This window comes from Oxyura jamaicensis, chromosome Z (assembly GCF_011077185.1).
Source record: "Oxyura jamaicensis isolate SHBP4307 breed ruddy duck chromosome Z, BPBGC_Ojam_1.0, whole genome shotgun sequence".
Lineage (NCBI taxonomy): Eukaryota > Metazoa > Chordata > Aves > Anseriformes > Anatidae > Oxyura > Oxyura jamaicensis.
Window position 1 is genome coordinate 67,312,753 of NC_048926.1, and position 23,631 is coordinate 67,336,383.

At 36.1% G+C, this 23,631-nt stretch overlaps 1 protein-coding gene across 6 annotated transcripts in view; it reads left to right on the top strand.

Annotated features, from left to right (window-relative positions):
- Nucleotides 1–23,631, top strand: part of BDP1 (B double prime 1, subunit of RNA polymerase III transcription initiation factor IIIB) — a 54,734-nt gene that overhangs the window by 6,025 nt on the left and 25,078 nt on the right. For 4 of the 6 annotated variants that reach the window (XM_035309192.1, XM_035309195.1, XM_035309193.1 and 1 more), the window contains exons 4-25: nt 287–346; nt 709–852; nt 1,584–1,717; nt 2,140–2,234; nt 2,850–2,904; nt 3,538–3,681; nt 5,504–5,791; nt 6,033–6,210; nt 7,264–7,423; nt 9,290–9,366; nt 10,763–10,907; nt 11,639–11,721; nt 12,315–12,471; nt 13,003–13,085; nt 14,690–14,921; nt 15,407–15,594; nt 16,278–16,491; nt 17,001–17,188; nt 19,811–20,021; nt 21,528–21,643; nt 22,321–22,540; nt 23,070–23,251. In XM_035309192.1, the coding sequence (XP_035165083.1) occupies nt 287–346; nt 709–852; nt 1,584–1,717; nt 2,140–2,234; nt 2,850–2,904; nt 3,538–3,681; nt 5,504–5,791; nt 6,033–6,210; nt 7,264–7,423; nt 9,290–9,366; nt 10,763–10,907; nt 11,639–11,721; nt 12,315–12,471; nt 13,003–13,085; nt 14,690–14,921; nt 15,407–15,594; nt 16,278–16,491; nt 17,001–17,188; nt 19,811–20,021; nt 21,528–21,643; nt 22,321–22,540; nt 23,070–23,251 (3,354 nt within the window). The remainder of the gene's footprint in view (nt 1–286; nt 347–708; nt 853–1,583; nt 1,718–2,139; nt 2,235–2,849; nt 2,905–3,537; nt 3,682–5,503; nt 5,792–6,032; nt 6,211–7,263; nt 7,424–9,289; nt 9,367–10,762; nt 10,908–11,638; nt 11,722–12,314; nt 12,472–13,002; nt 13,086–14,689; nt 14,922–15,406; nt 15,595–16,277; nt 16,492–17,000; nt 17,189–19,810; nt 20,022–21,527; nt 21,644–22,320; nt 22,541–23,069; nt 23,252–23,631) is intronic. The other 2 variants (XM_035309197.1, XM_035309194.1) reach the window with 2 other exon arrangements.

Genomic DNA, 23,631 nt, shown 5'->3' on the forward strand with positions numbered 1-23,631 from the left:
AAAGCTAAGAACTAATGTTCACAAAGTGTTGATCACTTACTATAGTCTCAAGGGTTATAGCTTAAAATCTCTTGCCTTGTTCTTCATCAATTTATGCTCATTAAAAGCAAAATTCATTAGGCAGTGATAATTGTTCAGTTAGACCAAGTCCAGATGTGGTACATAGACTTGAAAATAAGAAAGTTTTATGTTTTTTTGTCCATTATTCAGTGAAAGTGAGTTTTGGGGAGTGAAACAGGAGTGTACTTGTACAATCTTTCATCTCTAACTTTTTAAAAAATTCTAGGTCTTCACTGGTAGAAGAAATGAAAACAGAAAAAAATTCTTCACAGTGTCAAATGAAAGAGTAAGTCTTGGTGACAGAGGTACTTAAAGTAAAAAAAATCTGATACTGGGTACAAACAAGTTTATATGTAGTAATGTTAGCAATGGAGGTCTTTGTCTACCGTTTCAGTATTGTAGTCCTTATTTAAAATAAACTGTAATTTGGGAGGGGAGGGTGGTGAATGCATTTTGCTTTTCATTTTTATGGTTTTGGACTTGTTCATTGTACAACAGAATGAAAAGCAGATTCCAGAGTCTGTATTGACTAACTTGCTTATAGGTTACGTTGCTGAGCAGTTAAGCTGTTGAATATCTGGCATACAGAGCAGCCAATTGGAATGCTGGCAAAAGTAATCTTTTTGCGTGGTCTTTTAAAAATTGTAGACAGGAAGAGAAAAGTACTCCTGATCATGAAGAGGAAGATGAGGAGGAAGAGGCAGAGAATGGGGAGGACAGTCAGGATGGTCCGCTTCTAGTTCCTCGTGTGAAAGTAGCAGAAGATGGTTCAATTATTCTGGATGAAGAAAGGTAAATTCTCTGCCTGACTTGTGGACAAAATATGCTAGATTGCTACTTGGTTTGTAAATAGAACGGTTATTTTGGATAGGGAGAAACATGAATGTATTAATATAATGAGAGTTGATCTCTCCTAATTAAGAAAATAGTGCAAATATGTGTCAAAATATGAGCAACAAGTATCTTATGTATCTTACTATCTTATGTCTTAGTAGTGGCAAAATTTCTCTGAGAAACGTGGTTTTGGAGGAGATAGAAAGGAGGGTAACAAGCTTTGTTATAGGGAACGCTGAGTATTTGTCAGACTTCCAGATGTGTCCTATCTAGTTCACTTCTTTGATTCTCACAGTTTAAATAATCTGCTCATTGTTGTTCAGTTGTCAGTATGATTTGCTCCAGCTTTATATCTTTGATGTTGCTGTTCTGTTCAGCTGTCAGTGCTTTCAATATCTTTGCTTAGAATATGACTTTTAAAAGTATTAGACTACCAAATTACTGAGTTCTCAAAATGCATTATTACCATGAGATTTAGGCCAAGATGTAAAAGAATTTGGAGAGGCCATTGTGTGGTTTTGCAAAATAAATTATTGGGTGTTAAAAAGACAGTCTTTTTTGGTAGGTATTTTAATTTTATCTGTTTGCACTAAATCTTATAAAAATGGAAAAAAGCAAATTTATAAGTGCCAACTATATGTCTTACTAGTGATACTGTCAGATAAGTCTCTTTGTGTTTGCTTTTCCAGTTTAACTGTAGAAGTTCTAAGAACTAAAGGTCCATGTGTTGTAGAAGAAAATGATCCTATCTTTGAGCGTGGCTCTACGACTACGTATTCCAGCTTCAGGAAAAGTTTTTACACCAAGCCATGGTCAAATAAAGGTGAGAATACTTTTGGTTTCATGTTTTGAGTGTGCAGAAAAAAAATATCTCTTTCTACCAATGCTTTATACTTGATACATTTTATTCCCAATGAAGTTGATGGATCTGCTTAAGTGTGACATGGTCTCAACCCTGGAATTCTTTGCAGCAAGCTCTGATGTTTGCTGTGAAAATAGGCATTTTTTTTAAAAAAAAAAAAAAGTCCAGTGCTTTTTGTAGGGTACCCATGACTACTTCTGTCATGGATGTTTAGATGCTGTTGAAATGCTAGTGCGCTTTATCAGATGTGTAATTTTGGATTAACTTGTCATTGCTATGGGTAATCTGAAAGTTATCTATTTGTTTTAAGTTTGAAAATTGGTTTTATTAAGTGTGTGTGTGTTTATTTGTAAAACAATCTTATTTTATTTGTTTTCTCCCAGAAACAGACATGTTCTTTTTAGCTATCAGCATGGTAGGAACAGACTTTTCCTTGATTGGACGATTGTTTCCTCACAGAGCCAGAGCAGAAATTAAGGTAAAGATTAAGACACTTAAATCAATTGATTAAAAATGTGTTTTCACTTTCTTTGTTTGTCTTTTTCTGTTACTGTTCTTCCTATCCGTATTGGTAATTTTAATGTGAATTGGCTCTGTAGCAGTGGTTTTAATAAATGTTTCAAGGATGTGATAAGAATCTCAAATACGATTGTTCTGAGTTGAATTCTGATTGGCATATCTAGTAAATGTAACATGTCTAGGCACAGTTTGTCTTGATTTTATTTTAACTGAAAAGTGCTGATAAACATAGTGGATATTTGGTGAGGCTCTTTTGTGTTGCCTCTTTCTTGGTATCCAACTGGGAAAACCTGTATTTCGAACTCTGCCTAGACTGGAAGCAAGGACAAAGATGTTGAAATAATCAGAAACTATGGATGATGATATGTATTGATGAAAGAAAATGAACTTTTGCTTTTATATGTAAAAATGAATAGGAAACGTTCTGTCAGCGTGCTTGCAAGTTTTTACAACTGTAGTTTGTAGAAAATCTTGTTGCATTAAAGAAGGCTTACTTTGATCTGCTGTGTTTTAGAGTATCTTGTTGCATTTCTTACTTATTGAAAAGGACATTTCTTTTTTTTTTTTTTTTTAGAACAAGTTCAAACGTGAGGAAAAAGCAAATGGATGGAGGATAGACAAAGCTTTCAGTAAGTAAAGGAAGAGTATCCCCACCTACAGTGAGTCAGTTACGTGCTAGTCATCTTTCCTCATCGTCATTTCTGTGTTTTGCCGTGCTTTAATTAATTATATGACAAGGTTCTTGGTCATAGGCGAGTTTAGAAGCTGGGGAGTATTAAGTTTTTTTTGAGAAGTATGGTTAACAGTAAAGATGCTTATGTTGATTTTTTTTGTTGTTGTTTTTCTATACATCTAATACAGGAGATTAATATACCCTTTTCCGTATGCATTCAGTTCATTATCCTAATTCATGGTAATTTTTAGCACAGTTACTAATTGTGAACTGCTTTGAGAATTTTTAAATGCTTTGTATGTTATCTGAATGAGATATATAAATCAGCATGTTAATATATTTTGTGATACTATGGTGAGTACTGTGACCTTTTTACTGTCTGTTTTTTAAAATCAAGTGCCGTAATCCTTAGTTTTGTTACCTCTAGTGCCTGGTCAGGTGATGCAGAAAATATTTTCAAAAGATTCTTTGTTTAAACATATATAATGTCTGTATTTTAGGACTTAACATGTACCACGGAGCATTTTACAAAGTAAAAACTTGGAAAAATTCTCACCTTTAATTTTTTTTGATTTCTTTAATCTGATAGAAGAAAAGCGGCCCTTTGATTTTGAATTGTTTGCCCAGCTACTTGAGAAAGTCTTGGCAGATGAGGAAAAGAGGAAGCAAAAGACTGTGAGAAGCCAGAAACCAAAGGAAAGGAAGCCACCAAGGCCTCGTAGGAAGCCAAAAGGTATTTCAAAAGAGTGCTTGAGAGCTCTTAAGAGCAGTGGTCATATGTTGCTGGCAGCAGTAAAATTATGTAGTGAATATCTTAATTTCCTGTTCTAGAGAGAGTGAGAGAATTGTGGCTTCATAGTGTATTTATTTTTCGGATGTAGTTCATTAATGTGTGGGATGGTAATCAAAGAATAATTTAGGCTGGAAAGAGTCTTCTAGATCCAACTTTCAACCTACCAAGTTGCATCACTAAACCAGGACCCTAAATGCCACATTTACACCTTTTAAATACCCCCAGGGATAGGGGCCCTACCTCTTCCTTAGGCAGCCCGTTCCAATGCTTGACCACCTTCTCAGTGGAGATATTCTTCAGAATACCAATCACAACCTCCCCTGGTGCAATTTGAAATTCTTTCCTCATGTCCTGTCCTGGTAATAGGTAGCAGCCAATTTCACGAGGTGCTTTTTCTTGAGGCAGGAATGTAAGACGACACTGAGATTAATGATTAATGACACTGGTCTTGAAGTACTCTTAATTCTAAAAGGAATAGTCTACTTTAAGTTTATAAGAATCTTTGCTAATAAATTTACTTTTAGAATCCTTGGGACAAAAACATTTTTTGGCACGTTCTGTTACTTCTTAATTACATTTTTCTTACATTTTAAACCAATTTTAAAGATTCTGTTTTCCCTATACTTAGTCTAACTCTCAAGTCTGAATGATTCTTTTTTCCTCCCTCCAGGGAGTCACGTAGAAATTGTTTTATTTCCTAGTCTGTTCAAAATTAATGACAAAGGTTCAATTTTATTACTATTGATCACAATATAGTATCTTATTATTTCTGCAACTGTGAAAGATTCTTTCACAAATGTGTTTAAATGAAAAAATGGTTGTACTGACACCAGCTTACAAGTTCCATGCTGATTCTGAGGGTTTTTCTGATTTTTTTTTTTTCCATAAGCATTTCTTTGTAAGTAGTATTGTGGAACAAACAAAAGAACAACCCTTTTAAGGGATATGGCAGCTAGGAAGCAGCATTTCAGTTAAATTCTTAAAATTGATGCAGCTGTTTTTCCATAGCCTGGATTTCAGATTTGATTAAGTAAAATGTTCCACTGAAAAGGTCTTAAAGTTGTTTGTAGAAATTATGTTGATAAACTTTAATGGTAGCTTAAAGGTATTTTGTGGAAAGCAATATGAGTATGCTTTCCTACTTCTGCTGTATTTTAACTTTCTTACTTAACAGTGGAACGAGTTAGCATACTACTAATAAAAATAATGGGGAAAGGTGTTTGGTGGTTGTCTGATGTCTTCATAAATTGAAGATGATGACTAAATGTTCTATAAAAGGGAGGAAGAATGGAAATGCCTTAAAGCCAGAAGAGAGCTTCTTAATTACTAGCTAGATAATAATTAAAGTTTCTTATGTAAAACAGGAATTATTACAGTACATCTGTTGATCAAAATTACGTTTTCCTGACATAATTTCTGTAATTGTCATTACCTCTTTATGCAGAGATACGAAAAATATGCTTAGGAATAACCATATCTGTTTTTACTGGACTCAAAAATGAATACGTAACCTGGTCAAAAATATAGGAACAAGAATATTTGTTAAGTGCATCCTTTATTGCCTTTATGCTAGTGGAAGTGTTATGCCCTGTACAGAATGTTTTGTGTTTAGTGTTGAAGTAAATCTATGCTGAAGCGTTTCTGTTTACTGGTAAGATATTGACACTGAAGTATGAATTCACAAGATGTTACTAGTGAGAATAGCTTTAAAATGTATGAGTCCTAATATTCTGTGTATTAACTGGGAACCACATTGTCTCAGTAGCAAAAGCTGCCAGCACAGAAACTCTTGATGATCAAGATGATCTTCAGGAGGCCAGAATTTCTGATGCAGAAACAGAAGCAGATGCTGTGACAGCTGAGAAGGAAAATGAAGAATCCTTGGGCATTTCTGAACAGGCTGAAGAACAGGTTGCATTAGAGCCAGCATTAACGAAGAAGAGAAAAAAAAGGAAAAGAAAAGATGATCTTGAAGAGGAAGTGGACAATCTTCCAGAACAGCTGGCTGTCCCTTCAAAAATTGAAGAGGAAAGGAAATCCTCTAAGAAAAGTAAGAGGCAAAAACACTTTAAATCTAGACACTAAATCTAGACTAAATATATTTTAGGTGACAACATTTTTCTTAAATCATAATAACTGCTAGTCATGCTTTGCTGGGATTTTTTTTGTCTTAAATTAACACTTGCTTCACAGTAGCTAGGATGCAAGAACTGAAATTCTTAAGCTGCTGCCCAGAATGTCCACATTTATTTAATTATTAATGATTTAATTTTATTAATCTTATTCATCAGCAGGAAGAAAAATGGTATGCTATAGAAACACTGATGGTCATATTACCTGCAGAGAAGAATTGGACACTGTTATTGAAGAAAAACAAGATGGTCCTCCTGTTAAAGAGGAGGAGAGATCACGGTCCTGTTTACCAGTGGATGACATAACAGAGGGAGAAAGTGATCTCAGTTTATGCAGGTAATGTTTGTAGTGGAAAGCTTAGGAAAAATTTAAAAAAGTGATTTGAAGTTTTTAGTTGTAATGTAGTGTTTTTTTTTTTTTAATAGTTATAATATGTGTTCTTACTGTCACATTAAGTAGCAGAGAATGGGCAGTTTTTTAGATTCTAAGGACTGTGCTGGGTAAGCAGCTTTTAATTTACATGGTCAGTGTATTCTCTACCCTGATGCACTGTCCTAGGAAAATTTACATTAATACCGAAGTTCTATCTAAAATCCCTTTCATCATGGGGCGGGGAGGAATGGATGTTCATGAAGCCTGTTGGATTATCCTAACTTCTAATATTTCTCTCAAAATGCTGCTTGGTAATATTGTTAGATATTGTTACTATACACCTGGATTTTTTTCTAGTTTTAATATATATTTTTTGTTTTTATTGTGGGAAAGGAAGGCTGCTTGGATTGTAGTGCTGAACTGGGGCAGAGAGGCATGCTTTTGTTTTCAATCTTGGGTATTCTTTTACTAGAAAAAAAAAAAAAAAAAAAAAAAACTTGTTTTGTTAAACTTTGATATGAAAGCAGTAAATCAAAAAAGTCATTATGAAGCTGTTTGATCATTTTATATGCTCTGAATAGTCACACTGTAATTGTTTTGTTATTTTATACAGTTTCCCAGAAACTTTTATGTGCTTTAATTCCTCATTGGAAGTATATGAAAGAACAGTATTTGTCCTTGAGCTCAGCATAGTTACAGAAGATCAGGGAAAAAATCGTCTGCATACAGTGTTTATATCAGTAAAGTCTGTTTGTAAAAACTATCTAGTCTAGAATACTCAGGTGAGATTTTAACATCTTGCATTGAAAAAGTACAAATGTTGTTTTAAAGCTCACATCGTGGGAATATCAGTACAATTTTTCAGATTCTCTGAAAAATGTAATTATTAAATATCAAAATTGCATACTGCTGTAAATATAATTTTTTATGTGGAATTTGATCTGTATATAAAGAAAAATAGCTTTTAATCAAAGCACACTAATATTATGTTTTTTATTGTGCTTTTATTGATTTCAGTTTCCAAGATAGCAATGATGTTATACTTGAAACAGAATCTGCTCAGCTAGGAACTCTAAATATCCCAGATGATATATCACAGGAAATCCAACTTTCAAAGTTGCCAGTTTCAAGGATTAGAAATGAAGAAAGACTTCCTGAAGAAACTAGAGAAACAATGGTATTTTTATTTTTGTGAAATTCTAACTTCTTAAAATCTTTGTCTGTCTCGTTAAAAGTGTTTGTTATTCAAAGTTGCTTTTTGGTTGTGTATTTTTTTTTTTGTCATGCTTTTATGATCAGGAGTGAAAAAGGCAACAAGCTTGAGAACAACTCCAAAATCTAAATATTTTCAGTGTTTTTGGCTTTAATGGGCTGTTATACTAAACTTGTTCAGAGAGTATACTGCTCATGCCTACCTTACCTCTCAGACAATTAAAAAAGCTGAACGTTTTGTTTATTCAAAATTACAGTAGTACAACATCAAAAGTAATGATGTATTGCTTTAGAGCAAGTTTCCATTAGTCTATGCTTATCAGCAGAACATTGGCAGCTGAGCAGGATGATCATTGCATTGTTTGCGCTGCCTCAGAATGGAAACCTGTCTAAACTTTCACTTGCTGGTACTGGCTGGTTTGAGGTGTTCCAGAAAAGATAAGAAACTGGACCAAAATTAAGTGGTCTTTCGTCAGGTATGTTCTAATCAGTTCCATCAGTTTAGAAACTCCTTGAGATTACATCTGACTTTTTTTTCATAGCCTTTAGTGGGCCTTCTACTCATGATTTATTAGCAGCTTTTTTTTGCATTTTCCTTTACATTTGTTGTCAACTGCGTAGTACAGCTAAGACTTCCTTACTTTAATTATTCACTTAGTAAAAAAGCATGCTCTTTGGATTGTTTTAAGCTTCAAGCATGTAGCTTAATGCATTGCACTCTACATCCATTATTATGTTCCTGTTCATCTTCAAGCTATTCTTGTTGTATGAACTCATTTTTTTCCTCTGTTCAGCATTATTTTTTTTCGAGCTGGAGAGTCTTAACCTTACACTTCTCCTTACGCAGAGACCGCTCTGTTCATCTCATAATCATTCTATCCTTGTACTGTTATGTTGGTTTTGGAACTTAATATACTGTTTGAAGATTCATGTTTGAGCAAATTAATTACTTTTTCTTTCTTTTTCTAGGACAAAGAACAATCTTATGACTAAACTTTACAGTGAGAGATTAGGAAATTTGAAGTATTAGTTGTTTCCCTAAGGGCAAATCATTTCTGCTTTGGCCTTTTAGATTCTGTTTCCTAAAACAATGTCTTCACCATAGCGGAAAACTGCTTGCAATCTTCAAATAGTAAATACTCATGGTTTAGAATGTTAGAACAATGCAATCTCCTGATGCTAGTTGGAATGTTATTTATAAAAATCAGTGAACTGAACAGGGCAATTCTTTGTATACATCTGTCTATCATATGGTATACGGTAGCCACAGTAGCTAAGTTCAACTCTCTGTCCAATTAATTATGCTATTTGGCGTGAGAAAATGTGAAAGCAAATGATCTTGAAAGATCTTGAATGTCAGTTCTAATTGTCTTGGCCTGCTGTGGTTGATTTTCTTTATAAGTAATGTGAACAGAGATCTAAAATTAGAAATACTCAGCCAACCAGTAATGTGTGAAATGTAATTCTATCACTATGAGTAAAGAAATGAATAAAGTAGAGAAACAGTGTTTATATGCAGTAGATTTTTATCTTAATTCAGTAGATAGGTTCTATAAAAACTTCACTGTAATTGGGATTAGTTTGTTCTTGTGTCATCGTCCCGTGGCGGCCCGGGCCCGGCCCACCCCCGAGTTGTAGTCTGTATTCTTTGGGAAACTAGTTTTAGACCTGAAAACTAATACTAAGTGATATTGCCTAAGGCGTCTGTTATCAGCTTCATTCAGTTAAAAAACAGAGTAACTTTGTTACTGTTTCTTCTTGTTTTTAACTTAAAGCAAAGATTTCTTCATGTTTATCAATTTCCACACCATTTATTTTTCTTCTTACTTAGAACAGAGACACACATGACTTACATAGACCACAGGAAGAGCAGAGTGCATCAGAAAGTGATTCTCTGCCTGAAATAATGTAAGTAGAATTAGATTAACTTGTGGGGGTACTTGTGATAAACCTGTATTGACTTCATTTGGGTATAATTGTTTCACTGGAGTAGGTTCAACAACCTAGTAGATTGAGATGGTATTTTTTTTCATATTCAATGAAGTTTTTCTTGATAGAAATTCTGATTGCTGAGGAGCAAGTGATGCTTTGACTAAAACTTCTTGTTTGGACACAAGATAGGATTAACTGAGCTTAGAAGAAAGCTAGTCCCTCTACAATGAGTAACAGCAAGAAACTTCTCTGAAGACGTTTTGTGATTTTATGGGTGAGCCTTTGTTGGGAAAAGGACTTCACTCTATTCTCTGAAAGTGGCATATGGCCATCAGAGCTTATTAGCTGCACTCAGCGCGTGTAGTATATTGAAACCTTCCTGACTGGAAATTTTGGCTCCTTGGAATTCAAGAGTGTAAGTTGAGATGTACCTTTCCAGAAGGTACCCCAGCTCTGTCTCAACTGCACTCCTTTATGAAGTTAATCTTTGTGACTATTTCCTATACTTTTCTATGTAACTAAGCAGCGATGTTTAAACAACTCTGCGCCCAAAGCTTCCATTCTATGTGATCAGAGATGTAGTAATTAATGGTATAATTCTTTAAAGTTGATTTTGAGATTGTCTACTAGTTTATGCTTAGTTAGAAGGTCTTTAAACATGAAAGTTTCATGCTTCTGCTATTCCCTTACTGATGGGCAACTCACTTGTAAAGGCGATCAAAATTTCGTTTACCCTGTCCTGGGAAGAGTATAAAAAAAAAGCAGCTTCCAATTAGTAGTTTCCAATTTGAAGATTATCAATCATCTATAGGGCTCTGGCAAGTAGCATCTGAATCCGAAGATTCTGTATTGTAATAGTTAATAGGATACAGAGATTGATATGTGTACCCTGTTCTTCAATAATGCATGGTAATCAGCAGTAGGACAGTTTGTCAACAGCAGTTCACAGTTCTTGAGCAGGGTAGCTTTGAAAGGGGATGGAGGGACAAAAAAAGGGATTAGTAAATTTTGGATATCAAATAGATCTGTTTTATTTTGGAGCAGATTTGTTGTCTCTGTTGAATTCAGTAAGCCTGTTCACACTGGTGTCAACTGTGAATCCCTAGAAGAAGTATTCCTATTTATTAAGAATTAAGAAATGCTTCCATCAAGTATTTTTAAGTAGGTTGCATGGAAGGCCATCAAAGGTGTTAAGGTTTGAGATTCTGTGCTTAAAGTAGTAATGTATATTATATTTTTCTGCCATTACAGTTTTCTTCAGTTTATTGTCTTAGTGTATTACCAATGCATTTTGTGCTGCTCTTGAAGTACATCTTGGACCACATAGTGTTTTACTAATAGTGGTATAAACTACCCCTTTTTATGTCTTAAGTAAAACTGAAAAGCCAGCAGAGAGAGGGCACCTGCAAAGACCTAAACCCAATTTCACAAGATCCTCAGGAAAGAAAGAAGCAGCAAACCAAGAGAAAATGGAGGCCGAGACTTCCTCTCGAAAACTTGTGAATACAGCCAAAAAGGTCAGAAAGAGAAATGTTCCTTAATATGCTATGCACTTGTTGCTGTATCCATTTTGATCAGTACTGATCCTGTGGACAAACTACAGTGTAATACGTAAAATTCTGAGAACTACCTCTGAGGTATCAATCTGTGCATTTGACCAAGAATAATATTTTTTGTTTTTTTTTTTTTTTTTTTTTTTGGTTGGGATTGCATTAATTTTTTTTGATAAGAGCTTGTGTAGTGTTCCATTTTTGGATTTGTAATGAAAATAGTGCTGATGGATGTTTTAGTTATTGCTGAGCACTGCTTATATAGAGTCAAGGGCTTTTCTGTTTATTGAACTGCCTGCTATGAAGTAGGCTTCACGTGCACAAGAAGTTGGGAGGGACACAACCAGGACAGATGAGCCCAGCTGACCAAATGGATATCCCATACCACAGGACATTGTGCTCAGCATTAAAGTGCTGGGTGGTGTTTGCCAGGGCTGCTGTTGTGGAGGGACTGTGGCTGTGCAATAGTCACCTGGTGCTGGATAGTTGAGTTTTGCATCCCTTATTTTTTCTTGGTTTGGATTTTCTTTTGTTTACTTTTTTTGATGCGTGAAGATGTCTGTATGTCAACTTGTAAGTTTCTTAACATTTACCCTCTGTGATTTTCTTCCCCTCCATCCCTCTTGGGGGAAAGTGAGTGGCCGTGTGGTGCTTAGCTGCCTACTGGTGTTAAACCACACCTCTTGCCTTAATTACAGTGTCCTGAGCAAGACAGTAGAAGAAACAGAGATGAAGTCACAGAATTGGAGAATATGGATTTGGAAAAGGATACGAAATCTGAGTAAGTATTGAGATCACTTTTCTAGTTTCATAGCATTAACTGTGTCTATAATTGTTACTTCATTCTGCATAGTGCTGTTATAAAAAGACAACAGTGAAGTCAAAAACTTAATGTGAATCTTAAAATCACCTTTGGCATTTTCTTGGATGATTCCAGTAATGGTACTACAGTAGAAGATATGTGCTTCCTTTCTGGGAAATTGCAGAAAGTATTACTTTATAAAGTACAAACTTTATTTGGAATTTGGGTGGAAAAAAGGTGATAAAAATGGCTTGGCCATCCCACCTCATCTACCAGCTGATGGCTCCATTTCTGACCCTTGCAGGAGCAGCAATGGCATGCAGTCCATTTGGGTTCCTAACTTGTGCGATAACTTCATATCGTTTCAATAACAATATAAATTAAGTTTCCACACCCTTAAGACTGGATAAGGTTTGGTACTAACATGAAGGAACTTGCATAATTGTGTGCAAATCCTTCTAAAGACAACTCAATGTAATACTGACTCCCAGTAAAGAAAGTTGCACATTAAATATAAGGCTTGAATATTTGAATATGAGAATAAATTTCATTGTTTTGAATCCTTTGTACAGAGAGCCTGAGAAAACTGTAATTGGAATGACAAGAGTCAGAGGATGTCGACAGAGATTTAAGCCTAATGTTATAAGAGCATCTGGAAGGAAAGAGCCTGAGAACAGTTCAGGAAATGATAAAATGTTTCATCCAGAGTCTAAGGAGGGAACTAAAAAGGTACTTCGTGGAGTAAGATAACTGGAAATAATACGTTAGCTAAAAACATGTTGGATGCAACAGCAACATTATCTTTTCCTTTTTTTCTTTTTTTTATTTTTTTCCTTTTTTTCTTTTTTTTCTTTTTTTCTTTTTTTCTTTTTTTTTCTTTTCTTTTTTTTTCTTTTTTTTCTTTTCTTTCTTTTTTCTTTTTTTTTTCTTTTTTTTTCTTTTTTTCTGAATATGACCAGGAATTAGTACTCAACCAGTAGTGACTATAATTACTGCATAGGGACCTCAGCTTAGCTGGGAGATTGTCACATAGATAGTATATGCCAGGAATCTCTCACGTCCTGCAGCAAACAGCTCTGTTTGTTTGAACTAGATTTTACTGCACCTTTCTGACTATGTGAAATTTAGTGTATAAGAGTCTGTATCTGCCATGAGAAACCCATTTTGCGTCCTGTTAGGAGGGATAGTTACCTGATCTAATTATTAAGTGCACCATTACTTAATGGAAAATTAACGTTTTAATGTTCTATTTCTATTCAGAATATTGACCAAAGTAGTAGGTCTGATACTACCAGTGGAGAAGCTGCAGAAAAAGATGATAAAATCCTGGAGACAGAGTCTCAGTAAGTATGTGAAAAATGAAAAAAAAACAAACAAACGGAAAAAAAAAAAAAAAAAAAAAAAAAAACACCAACATGTTACTTTCCAACAACTTGCTGTACTTGTCACATCTGGTAATATTACATAGTATGGTAGTTATAGAAGTTACTTTAGAAATTTCTGCAATGAGATAGAAATTGAGGGAATCTTTTTTTTTCTTATGCATGAAATGAATTAACCGTTTTTGTTTATAAAGCAGTGCTTTCAAATGAAACATCAATCATGATGAATGTAAAAAAAATGAAAGCTAGTCCTTAAAAAATTATAACAAGCTTTCTTTAATAGCTTTAATACTGAAGTATCACCATTTCAGTGGCAGAAACTGAGTATTTAAACAACACTAATCAGTGCTTATTCTTAAAGTGTAGTTCTTAAATTACAGAATCATATAGGCTGGAAGAGACCTCACCTAGTCCAACCTCTGGTCTAACAAGTCCTCCACTAAACCATATCCCTAAGCTCTATATCTAAACGTTTTTTAAAGACCTTCAGGGATGGTGACTCCACCACTTCCCTGGGCAGCCCTTTCTAATGCCTAACAACCCTTTCAGTAAAGAAGTTTTTCCTAATATCCAACCTAAACCTCCCTTGGCACAACTTTTGCCCATTCCCCCTTGTCCTGTCACCAGGCACGTGGGAGAATAGACCAACCCCCACCTCTCTACAGCCTCCTTTAAGGTACCTGTAGAGTGCAATAAGGTTGCCCATGAGCCTTCTCTTCTCCAGGCTAGACAACCCCAGCTCCCTCAGCCGCTCCTCGTAAGACTTGTTCTCCAGACCCCTTGCTTTCTTACCCGTATTTGGACATGGTTCAGCATCTAAAGTGTTAGGCCTCTTTCACAGGGGGGGAAAAAGTCTAGTGTGGACAATTTAATGTGAAGAAATATTTCATTTCTCTTCAGTGGAAAAATGACAGCTGTAGTGTAAGAGGAGAAATGTGTTTCATGAGAGAGATTGTAAAAAAAAAAAAAAAAAAAAAAAAAAAAAAGAAAAGCTTTTTTTACTAATTTGTAAAGGGGAAAATAGCAGTGTGGAGGACAGGTAAATTGGGTTTGATCAGGTAGAAAAATAACTCATAGGTTGCTTCTTTCATCATGAATCTTTCTTGATATTCTTGCTATATAACTTGGCTCTCAGGGTGTAAATGCATAGAAGCACCTGTAGTTGTAGGTGCATCTGGCATAACTAACTCCATAATCTTACTGACATAATCTCAATGTTTATGATTTAAACATGTCATACCCTTCATTAAACTAGGTTCATTTGCCCCTAAACCAGATACAAAAGAATATGAGAAGAGCCACTTTGGGTCGGGAAACTGTCTAGTGTGGTAGTCTGTCTTCAATGGGGAAAGACAAAGAACAATGCAAGCATAAATTCTTACTTCTCAACTACTTTTTCAGTCTCCAACAGGCACTTCAAACTTCATTGTTTCATGAACTTCGTAACGGATTGCCCCCCTTAGGAAAGTGTATCTTAAATGCTTGAAAAAGGAAAATATAATTTCTTTGTAACTCTTACAGTTTTAAATGTCTTAGATGCTTACTGATCTTATGTATTTTTCCAGGTCTAATGAAATAACCGGTTCACAAGAAGGCGGCAAACTGAGTGTGCTAAAACCAACACCTCTAAAGAGAGGCCGCATGCAGAGACCAAAACCAAATCTAGGCAGAACTGTTGCACGGAAAGATGAGCAATTACATGAAAAAGATGCTGAAGAGGAGAAAGCTGAAAATGGAGAAGCAGAAAAGGGTGTGATACACCACAGAGATGAAGACAGGGGTTCGTGCCTCAGTAGTGTAAGTTTCTTTAACAGCTTCATAGACTGCATAGGTTTTTGCTGGGGTCCAAATAGAAGCTTTTAGTAATAAATATATAGGTACATCCTGCTTAAGTTGTAAGCCTGGCATTTGTGTAACAAATTATTTCAGGATAAACTGAATTGTCATAGAATTTTCTAATGCTTGCATTTAGATTCTGTTTTCCATGGAGAGAGAGATTATATCTCACGTTGTTATGGGTGATACAGCTGTGAAAAGAGAAGTGTGGTATAGAAAGCATGGTCTTGGAAAAGAGACCATTTCCGGTGGAAAGTATATAGAAAAATAACATTTTTAATTTTTAAACTATCTAGTGATTTCAGTTGAATGCAAGGGAAGTAAGGGATCTCTTTGAGCATCTTAGTAAGTGTTACTAAAATATAACCTTTTGTCCTCCTGCCCTTCTAAAGGAGAGGTTGGCCAAATCTTTTTTCCTAATAGAGTGAATCTTTTATTCCCCATAGGATGTGATGGTTCACGAAGACCTACAGCCATGCATCGTGATGTTAGAAAGGGATGTTTCAGCAGATTCTGAGGTGAACTCATTATGTGCAAGGCAGTGCTCCCAGGAAAAGTCCTCCAAAGCTGGAGGCTGTGAAAGCGAGAAGGGATCTTCAGATGACATGAAAGTTGTTTCAGATTTCAATACAGGGTAAGGTTATTTTTTAAAAGGAGTGAAGGGATGGTTCAAAGCCATCAGTATCTCTAGGCATTCCATGCTTCTACATTCAACTCCAGAATCAAATAACTTGTTATTCAGATACAAAACTTGCTTTTAATCAGGATTATACTAGACTTAAACAAACAAACAAAAAAACAAAATCCAAAAGGTCATGGTGATCCTAGTTTTCAAATAAGTATCTAAATGTTACTGAATTCCTATGCTTATCTTCTCCATGTTAGTCCTACCAGTACATCTCTATATGCTTATGTAAATCCCTGACTATAGGACTTATTTTCCTATTAAACTGTCCTTAAAAAATAATAAATACATCTGTTGTGTAGTTCTGGACATGAGACAAATAAAGAAATTTTTAAAGTACTTAAGTTCCTCTCAGAGCGTGACTGGAAGTTGTGGTTGTTCTGAAATGGAACATCAAAATCCTCTATCTTATAAATAGGTCAGCAAAGATAAGTAAAAAAAAAAAAGAAGCAACATGTTTCTTTTGTCTGTTTGATATGTTCTTTTTTCACGGTCAGTAACTTTGCTGTTGCTCTAAGAAAGTTCTGTGTTTTATTTGGCTACTGCAGTGCACAAAATTACATGCGAGTATGTAACGTATGATTTGGAGTGCTGTCCCATGCCTTTGACTATTGTTCTTCTTGCTTTCACAGGGAGTCTGGTCCTGAGAAGCAAGAGGAAAAAAATGTTGTTTCATCAGCACGGCTACTGAGGAGTCGATTCCAGAGACCAAAGCCAAATTTAAGAACAATAACTAATAGAAAGGAAGTACTGGATGTAAATAAGGACGTATCACAGAAGTGTAATAACAAAGAAGAAAGTTTGATGCAGTGTGATGGTGAATGTAGTAGCCTGCCTGACCCAGATGTAAGGCTTTTCTTTTTCTCCCTTTTAGTTGGATTTCAGCTTTTGAGTTTATGGAACTGAAAGAAACATCTGATGATTTAAAAACAAAACAGATGAATATTTTCAGAAATAATCTTTTTTCAAAAGTTAGGATTTGGTATCTGAAAACTCCTGTACTTGACTGTATGTGAGGAACAAGTACAATCCATTCTGTATTTCCTGTTATGTTTACAGATATCTTTTTGACTTGGATTTGCGGAGATGTTAGGGCAGAAATAAAAGATGGCAAAGAAGAAATCTAGATTTCAAGGTGTTTTGTTTAAGAGACAAATAAATGCTCTTCTTGGAAAGCTTGGGAGGTTATCAGTGAGCAATTAAATGAAGGTGGCCTAATTTGACAGGAAACACTTCGGGGAGTGATTAGTACAGAACTTTATGGACAACATAACATATCTTATTTTTGGTTTTATATCTTGACTTTTTTATTTGTTTTCTTTTTTTCTTTTTTTTTTCTTTTTTTTTTTTCCCAGAAAGCTGGAAAACATGAAGTCCTGCAATCATTGGAATCCTTAGGAAAGGAAAAGTCCTTTGGCCCTCAGGATGCTTCTGAGATGCCAAGTTGTAAGTCCCTACAGACACTTTCAAGATCAGAGGATGGTGAATTGAAGTCTTACCTACATGTAGAAAAAGAAGATGAGACCTCAGCTACTACTGTTGGGTAAGAGTGTAGCTAGTCAGTTTCATTCTTCATTTACAACAAAGGCATTTTAAAAGGAAATCATTGTGCTGATGGACTTCTGATTGGCAAATAAAGTCTTATAAAAATACTGAGTGAGGTGTCAGCTCTCAGAGTTTCAACACTAGTTGCATTAAAACTTCAGTTATTGGTATTCTAAGCATTAAATTAATGAGCATTAATTTTAGGATCGTAGAATGGTTTGGGTTGGAATGGACCTTTCAGGATTGTCTTGTTCTAACTGCCCTGCCATTGGCAGTCGTCATGCACTAAATCATGTTGCTCAAAGCCTCATTCAGCATGGCATTTGAACACTTCTATGAATGGAGCATCCACTACTTCTCTAGACATCCTGTTCCTGTATCTAACCACCATCATAGTAAAAAATTTCTTTCTAATATCTAACCTAAAGCTCCTCTCTTTTAGTTTAAAACTGTTACTATGTCCTATCACTATAGAGCTTGGTAAAGTCTTTCTCTCTTTCTTATGAGATCCCTTTAAACGTTGAAAGATCTCCCAAGAATCTTCTCTTCTACAGGCTGAACAACCCAAGAAACAACCCTAGAACTGTTTTTTTCCATAGGAGAGGTGCTCCAGCCCTCTGATCCATCTTTGTGGTCTTCCATAAAGGATGGACTCACTCCAACAGGTCCATGTCTTTTGCTTTGGGTCCCAGAGCTGGGTGCAGTGCTCCAGGTGGGGTCTCACTAGAACTGTGCAGAGGGGGAGAATAATCTTCCTCAACTTGCTGGCCATGCCTCTTGATGCAGCCCAGGATATGGTCAGCTTTCTGGGCTGCAACTGCACATTGCTGGCTCATATCCAATTTCTCATCCCGAAGTTCTTCTCCATGGGGCTGTTCTCAATCAATTCAGCCCTAAGTCTGTACAGATATTGGGGATTGCCCTGACCCAGGTGCAGAACCTTGGACTTGGCTTTGTTGAACTCCATGAGGTTTGCATGGGCCCACTTCCGCATGTCCAGATCCCTCTGGATGTCATCCCTATCCTTCTAGAAGATCAACTGCACCACTCACCTGGTATTGTCTGCAGACTTGCTGAGCATCCACTCAATCCCACTGTCTGTGTCATTAACGAAGATACTAAATGTTATTGCTCCCACTATGATCCTTCAAGGGAAAATGCTTGTTACTGGTTTGCATTTAGACATTAAGCTGTTGATGGCAACTGTTCGGATACATGCATCCAGCCAATCCATCTAGTAGTTCATGCAACAAATCCTTATCTCTAGTGTTCAGAGGCAAGGGTGTTGGGGACTATATCAAAGGCATTACAGATGTCAAGGTAGATGATGTCAGTTACTCTTCTTTATTGTCCAGTGCCGTCACTCCATTGTAGAAGGCCACTAGATAAGTGAGGCATAATTTGCCTTTTTGAAGCTATGTTGACTGTCTCATCACTTCCCTGTATTCCATATGTCTTAACATAGCTTCCAGGAGGATCTGCTCTGTGATCTTACCAGGCATAAAGGTGAGGCTGACTGGTTGGTAGTTCCCAGTGTATTCTTTCATACCTTTTAAATTTTATTTATTTTTTATTTTTTAAATGGATGTGATGTTTCCCTTTTTCCAGTCACTGGGGACTTGGTGCCATGACTTTTTACATGTGATGAAGCGTGGCTTGGCCAGTTCATCTGGCATTTCCCTTAGGACCCTGGGATGCATCTCATCTTATGTCCCATGGACATCCAGCTTCCTCAGGTGGTCTTGAACCAGATCTTCTGTGATGGGTGGGACTTCATTCTCCCAAGCCCTGCCTTGAGATTCAGGGACTTGGGGGATGTGAGAAGAGCAGTTGTCACTGAAAACTGAGGTAAAAAAGAGGAGCACCTCAGCCTTTTACATGTGAGTTGTTGCCAGATTGATCAGAAGGTGTATGATTTCTGTTGTGTTCCTTTTCTGACTAATGTCCCTATAAAACCCCCTTCTAACTGTTCTTCTCATCTCTTGCCAAATTTAGCTCTAGCTGAGCCTTAGCATACCTGATCTGATTCCTACATTCCTGGGCAGTATCCTAGTACTCTTTCCAGTGTGTTTGTCCCTACTTTCACTGTCTGCATTTCCTTCTTCCTGGGCAGTATCCCAGTATTCTTCCCACTCGTGGTATTCATAATACAAGGTATGAAACAAACAGAACTTCAGTGTTGGTGATCAGACTGTAACTTTCCAGCTGGACAGTATCTATCAACTCCTGTTTGTCTCCCATGCTGTGTGCATTGGTATACAGACACTTCAGATGACTTGTCAACAGTCTCTCCTTCTTGGTAAAATCTTTTTGTAGGGCTGGAGGCATTCATTCCTTCTCTTGTAGGTGCACTCTTCTACTTTATTGCTTGTGAGTATAGAGGAATTGCAAGGCATTAACTCTTAATTCTGTTGTGGAAGAAATTAGGAGATGAATGGCTTGAACTTGTTGCTGAAACAAAGGTTTGCATGCATAACTTACACTCAACAGAACTTTACGTTTATGTGATGTCTTTTAAAAACTAAGCTGTGTTCTATATGTTAATTTAATAAACCTGTGTTTTTTAATGACATGTTTTTGTATTAAGTTCCAGATGTTTTTTTTTCTATATGACTTACAGAAAAAATACAGCTCAAGAAGAAAGTAAACAGACACTTCTTCAACCTGTTCAGTTTGTGAGGGCCCGATTCCAGAGGTACAAGCCAAAATTGGGAAGAGCTGGTGGAAAGAAGGAATTACAGATATCAGAAGATAATGAAGGGGAGAACAAGCGTGAAGCAGATGAGTTGGAACTGCAAAAAGATGAGTCTGCCAGTACTGTGTCTGCCATGGTAAGTCCAGGAAGAATAATTACTTTGCTTTCAAAAATGTGCCTCCAAGTTGCATGTTCTATCTTACGAAGTGGTATTAAAACGTTTAGGTTGCATTTCATGAGGCAGAGAGACAATACGATATTAAAGAAATTCCCCAAACCATTCTATGCTGAGGTTTTGCAGGTATGATATCAGTGAAGTCTATGACTTGTAGTATTAATGTCTTCTGGAAAATGAGATCTCATTTTTCTTGGATTACATGATAGAAAAAAGGATTATGCAAATTTAGGTAAATAGAATAAAAGTTTATTTTATATAAAAATAGGCTTTTGGCTCATTTAATCTTTTCTGTTTAGATTATTAAAATTTGTGTTGAGGAATCCAGAAAGTATCAAGGGAAGGAAGAGGATAGCTATTTTTCTGTAAGAGTGAGTTAAGGTTTTATTAATTTTGTAAACTTTGGCTTCACCATTATAGTGCCTGACACTTCTCTACTTTACACAGGTAAATAGTCATATTTACATACACTGTGTGTCCCACAGACACTTTACTAGGCACTGTTAAAGGTACTGAAATCCTTGAAAGCCAATATAGTATCAACTCTCTGTATTTGTTTTGTGGGTTGCACATGAATCATGTCATGGATGTATGCATGATTGCCTCTTTATAGACTCCACTTAAATCTCAAATGTAGCTAAGTTTTATAAGAGTGACCTATTTTTTGGAGTGGTTGTAGCTCTTTTTATTCTTGACCCCATGCAGAGCTAGCTTGGAACGCTTGTGTGCTGTACTCCCAGAGCAGAGCATGAGCACACTGCCCCTGTCTCAGTGCCACAGGAGTATATCACTCCCAGCTGAGAGAGTTGCTTGTGGTTTGGCTTTGGCTATTTTAGACCTTTGTGGTGTGTGAACCATGCATGTACATCTGCTTTGTCCTGCACAAATGCGCAGATTCACAGCTGGTCTGATTCTTTTCTATACTAATGAAGCTTCTTTCAGACCTGGATGTGTTTGATGCGGTTTCTGGATGGATGTGTTTGAGTGGTTTCTTTGTGGAACCAATGTGCAAATACAGAATTAAAACTAATAAAGCCTTCAGAAACTGAGGTTATGTTATGGTGTGTTGAATGTGTATGCGACAGTATCTAAATTTCAAAGGTTTTTCCATCTGCAAAAGTATTTTTTTTCCCTAGTGCTTAGTATAATGAAGTTGATTGAATGCTAAATAGAAGAGTACTACCCACTTGCTTGAGTGCCAGTGATAGTGTTTAAGTGCCTAACTGTGTAGGTAGCCCAGGACTGAAAAGAGTTATGTTCCCACTTGCCTAGAAATTGCATTATGTGCTCAGGAAGATTACTCTCTATAAACATAGCATGATTTCTTTCTTGATTCAAACTGGGAAATTAATGCTGAGATGTAGCTTGTATTTTTATAAATGCAGTTCTGGTTTAAAACCTTGCTTGATTCTCCTTTTTTCTTTGTGCTACAATGGATAATGCTTTTATTTTTATTGCAAATCAAAGGGTGAAAAAGAAGCTGTATTGCATCAAGCAAATGTATTGAGCAATGAGGAGCGGGCACAGCAAGAGGTGCCTCAGGTGCCATGTATTTCTGAAAATACATTACATGAACAAAGCAGGTGAGGTTATAGTTTAGCAAAAATCACGTGAAAAGTTTTTATTTGTTGCATAAGACACTTTTGCAAGAGTCAGTTCTTTTGTTCATTTTTGAGCTGACTTTCTGTGATGCTTAGTTTTCAATGCCTACAGGCAGCTTTGTCCCCTGTTTCCAGGGTACTCTTTTTAATTAAGGTGAACTACTTGTCATTAGTTATCTGGCAAGTACTTGATCTTGTGGCTCTTTAGATGAAGTTTTTCTTTAGATGAAGTTTTACTGGGTTTGTATTCCATATACAGTGGTCATACACATAACAGATTAATTTTGTAAAATATTATAGTTTTGTCTTTTATTGATCCCAATGTGCTGTCCTATTTTACTGTCATTCTTGATAAATTATGGTTTTAAGCATGTATTAGCATGTAGAATCTTTGGTATGATTAGCAACACAAATTTCTTGGTATTGAAGATATCTTGGTAAGTCTTGTTATTCCTTCTTACATGTTAACCACAACGAAAAATGAGTAATTTGCTTGACAAAATATTTTCTTGATTTTAAGTAGGATACAATGTATTAGAATTTCTAACACTTTTGTGTTGATTCAAAACTTAATGAATGCAAAAATGCTATTTTCCCTCCCCAACAAAAGTCAAGCAATGTTATATATATATATTTTTTTAATTGTTTAAATACATTAGTGCTGAACAATCCACTTCCCAAGAAGGCAAGCTGGGTGCTCTGAAACCAGGACAGCTCATAAGTAATCGATTTCAGAGGGCCAGACCAAACCTAGGAAGAACATACAGTGAAAAAGAATCTCCAGTGGCACAAAATCTTGTTGCTCCAATTGAGGAAGAAGCAAATAAAGGAAAAAATCTTCCTGTAGCAGAAGACTCTGAGGAAACTCTCTCCTTAAAAGTGAGAATTCTGTCCAGATATTTGTCTATACTTTCTGATGCTTGTCTTTGCACCAGCTGTTTTTGAGGCATCTTCATAAGCTGCTTTAAACCTATAAATTATTTTTGGACCAGTAAGAATTACATTCTTGTTTAATACTTGTGCCCTTACAAGAGGTTTTTTAAAAATTATGTATTAATGCCACATAATACATGGGCTTCTGTTACCAAATTTAAAGACTTGTCCTGCTTGTCCTTTAAACTTTGAAAATTTTGTCATGTACATTGTAAATGTTTACCTGTAGCACATGCTGCTTTAGCTGGATTTCTTCTGATCCCCTTAGTGGTTGTGTATGAAAGACTGTTGATTCCTAGTATGTTTTATTAAATATCTCCTTTAAAGGAACAAGGAGCAGTGATGTATACCATAAACTTCTTGAAAGTTTTTAAGCAAAGTTTTGTCTCAAATTGATGTCTGGATCATAACTTGCAATGCTTTATTTTGCAGTTGATCTATTTTGTATTAATATTTTTTTTTTCCCAATTTTAAGGATGACATGGAAAGACTGTTGTCTGTGGGTAATTTGGCCAAGGATGACAGTCTGGACATGGATCCGAAAACTCTGTGGTCAGAAACACGCTATTCCCCTGAAAAATCACCAAATTGCCACAGCAAGGGAGAGCAACATCTAATTACACATCCTATAGGGAACATTCAAGATTCCACCGAAAGGTAAAACTTCCTGTTGACAAAATAAAATATTCTTTAAAAACCTGGTGTATCTTTCCACTTGTTTCCTTCCATTCAACACTTGAATTTTTGAAGTGCAGGCTCTGAGCTGAGCTAGTTCTTAGATGCTACAAGCTGTGAAGGTCACTAGGTGGCACTCTTACGCGTTTTTTTTGAGTTTTTAGCAGATTTTTTCTCAAGGCAATTTTCCTTACAAGAAGGTGTTTCACAGGTGGGAATTTGAGCAAGTAGAGTTTGTCTCAGTTTCTCACTGATATCCTCTTAGGGTGCAGTGCACTACACGTGGATCCTTGAAGACTGCAGTGCAACTTGTGCTTACTTAGACAAGCCCACCAATGTTCTCATTTATTAGATGTATTCTG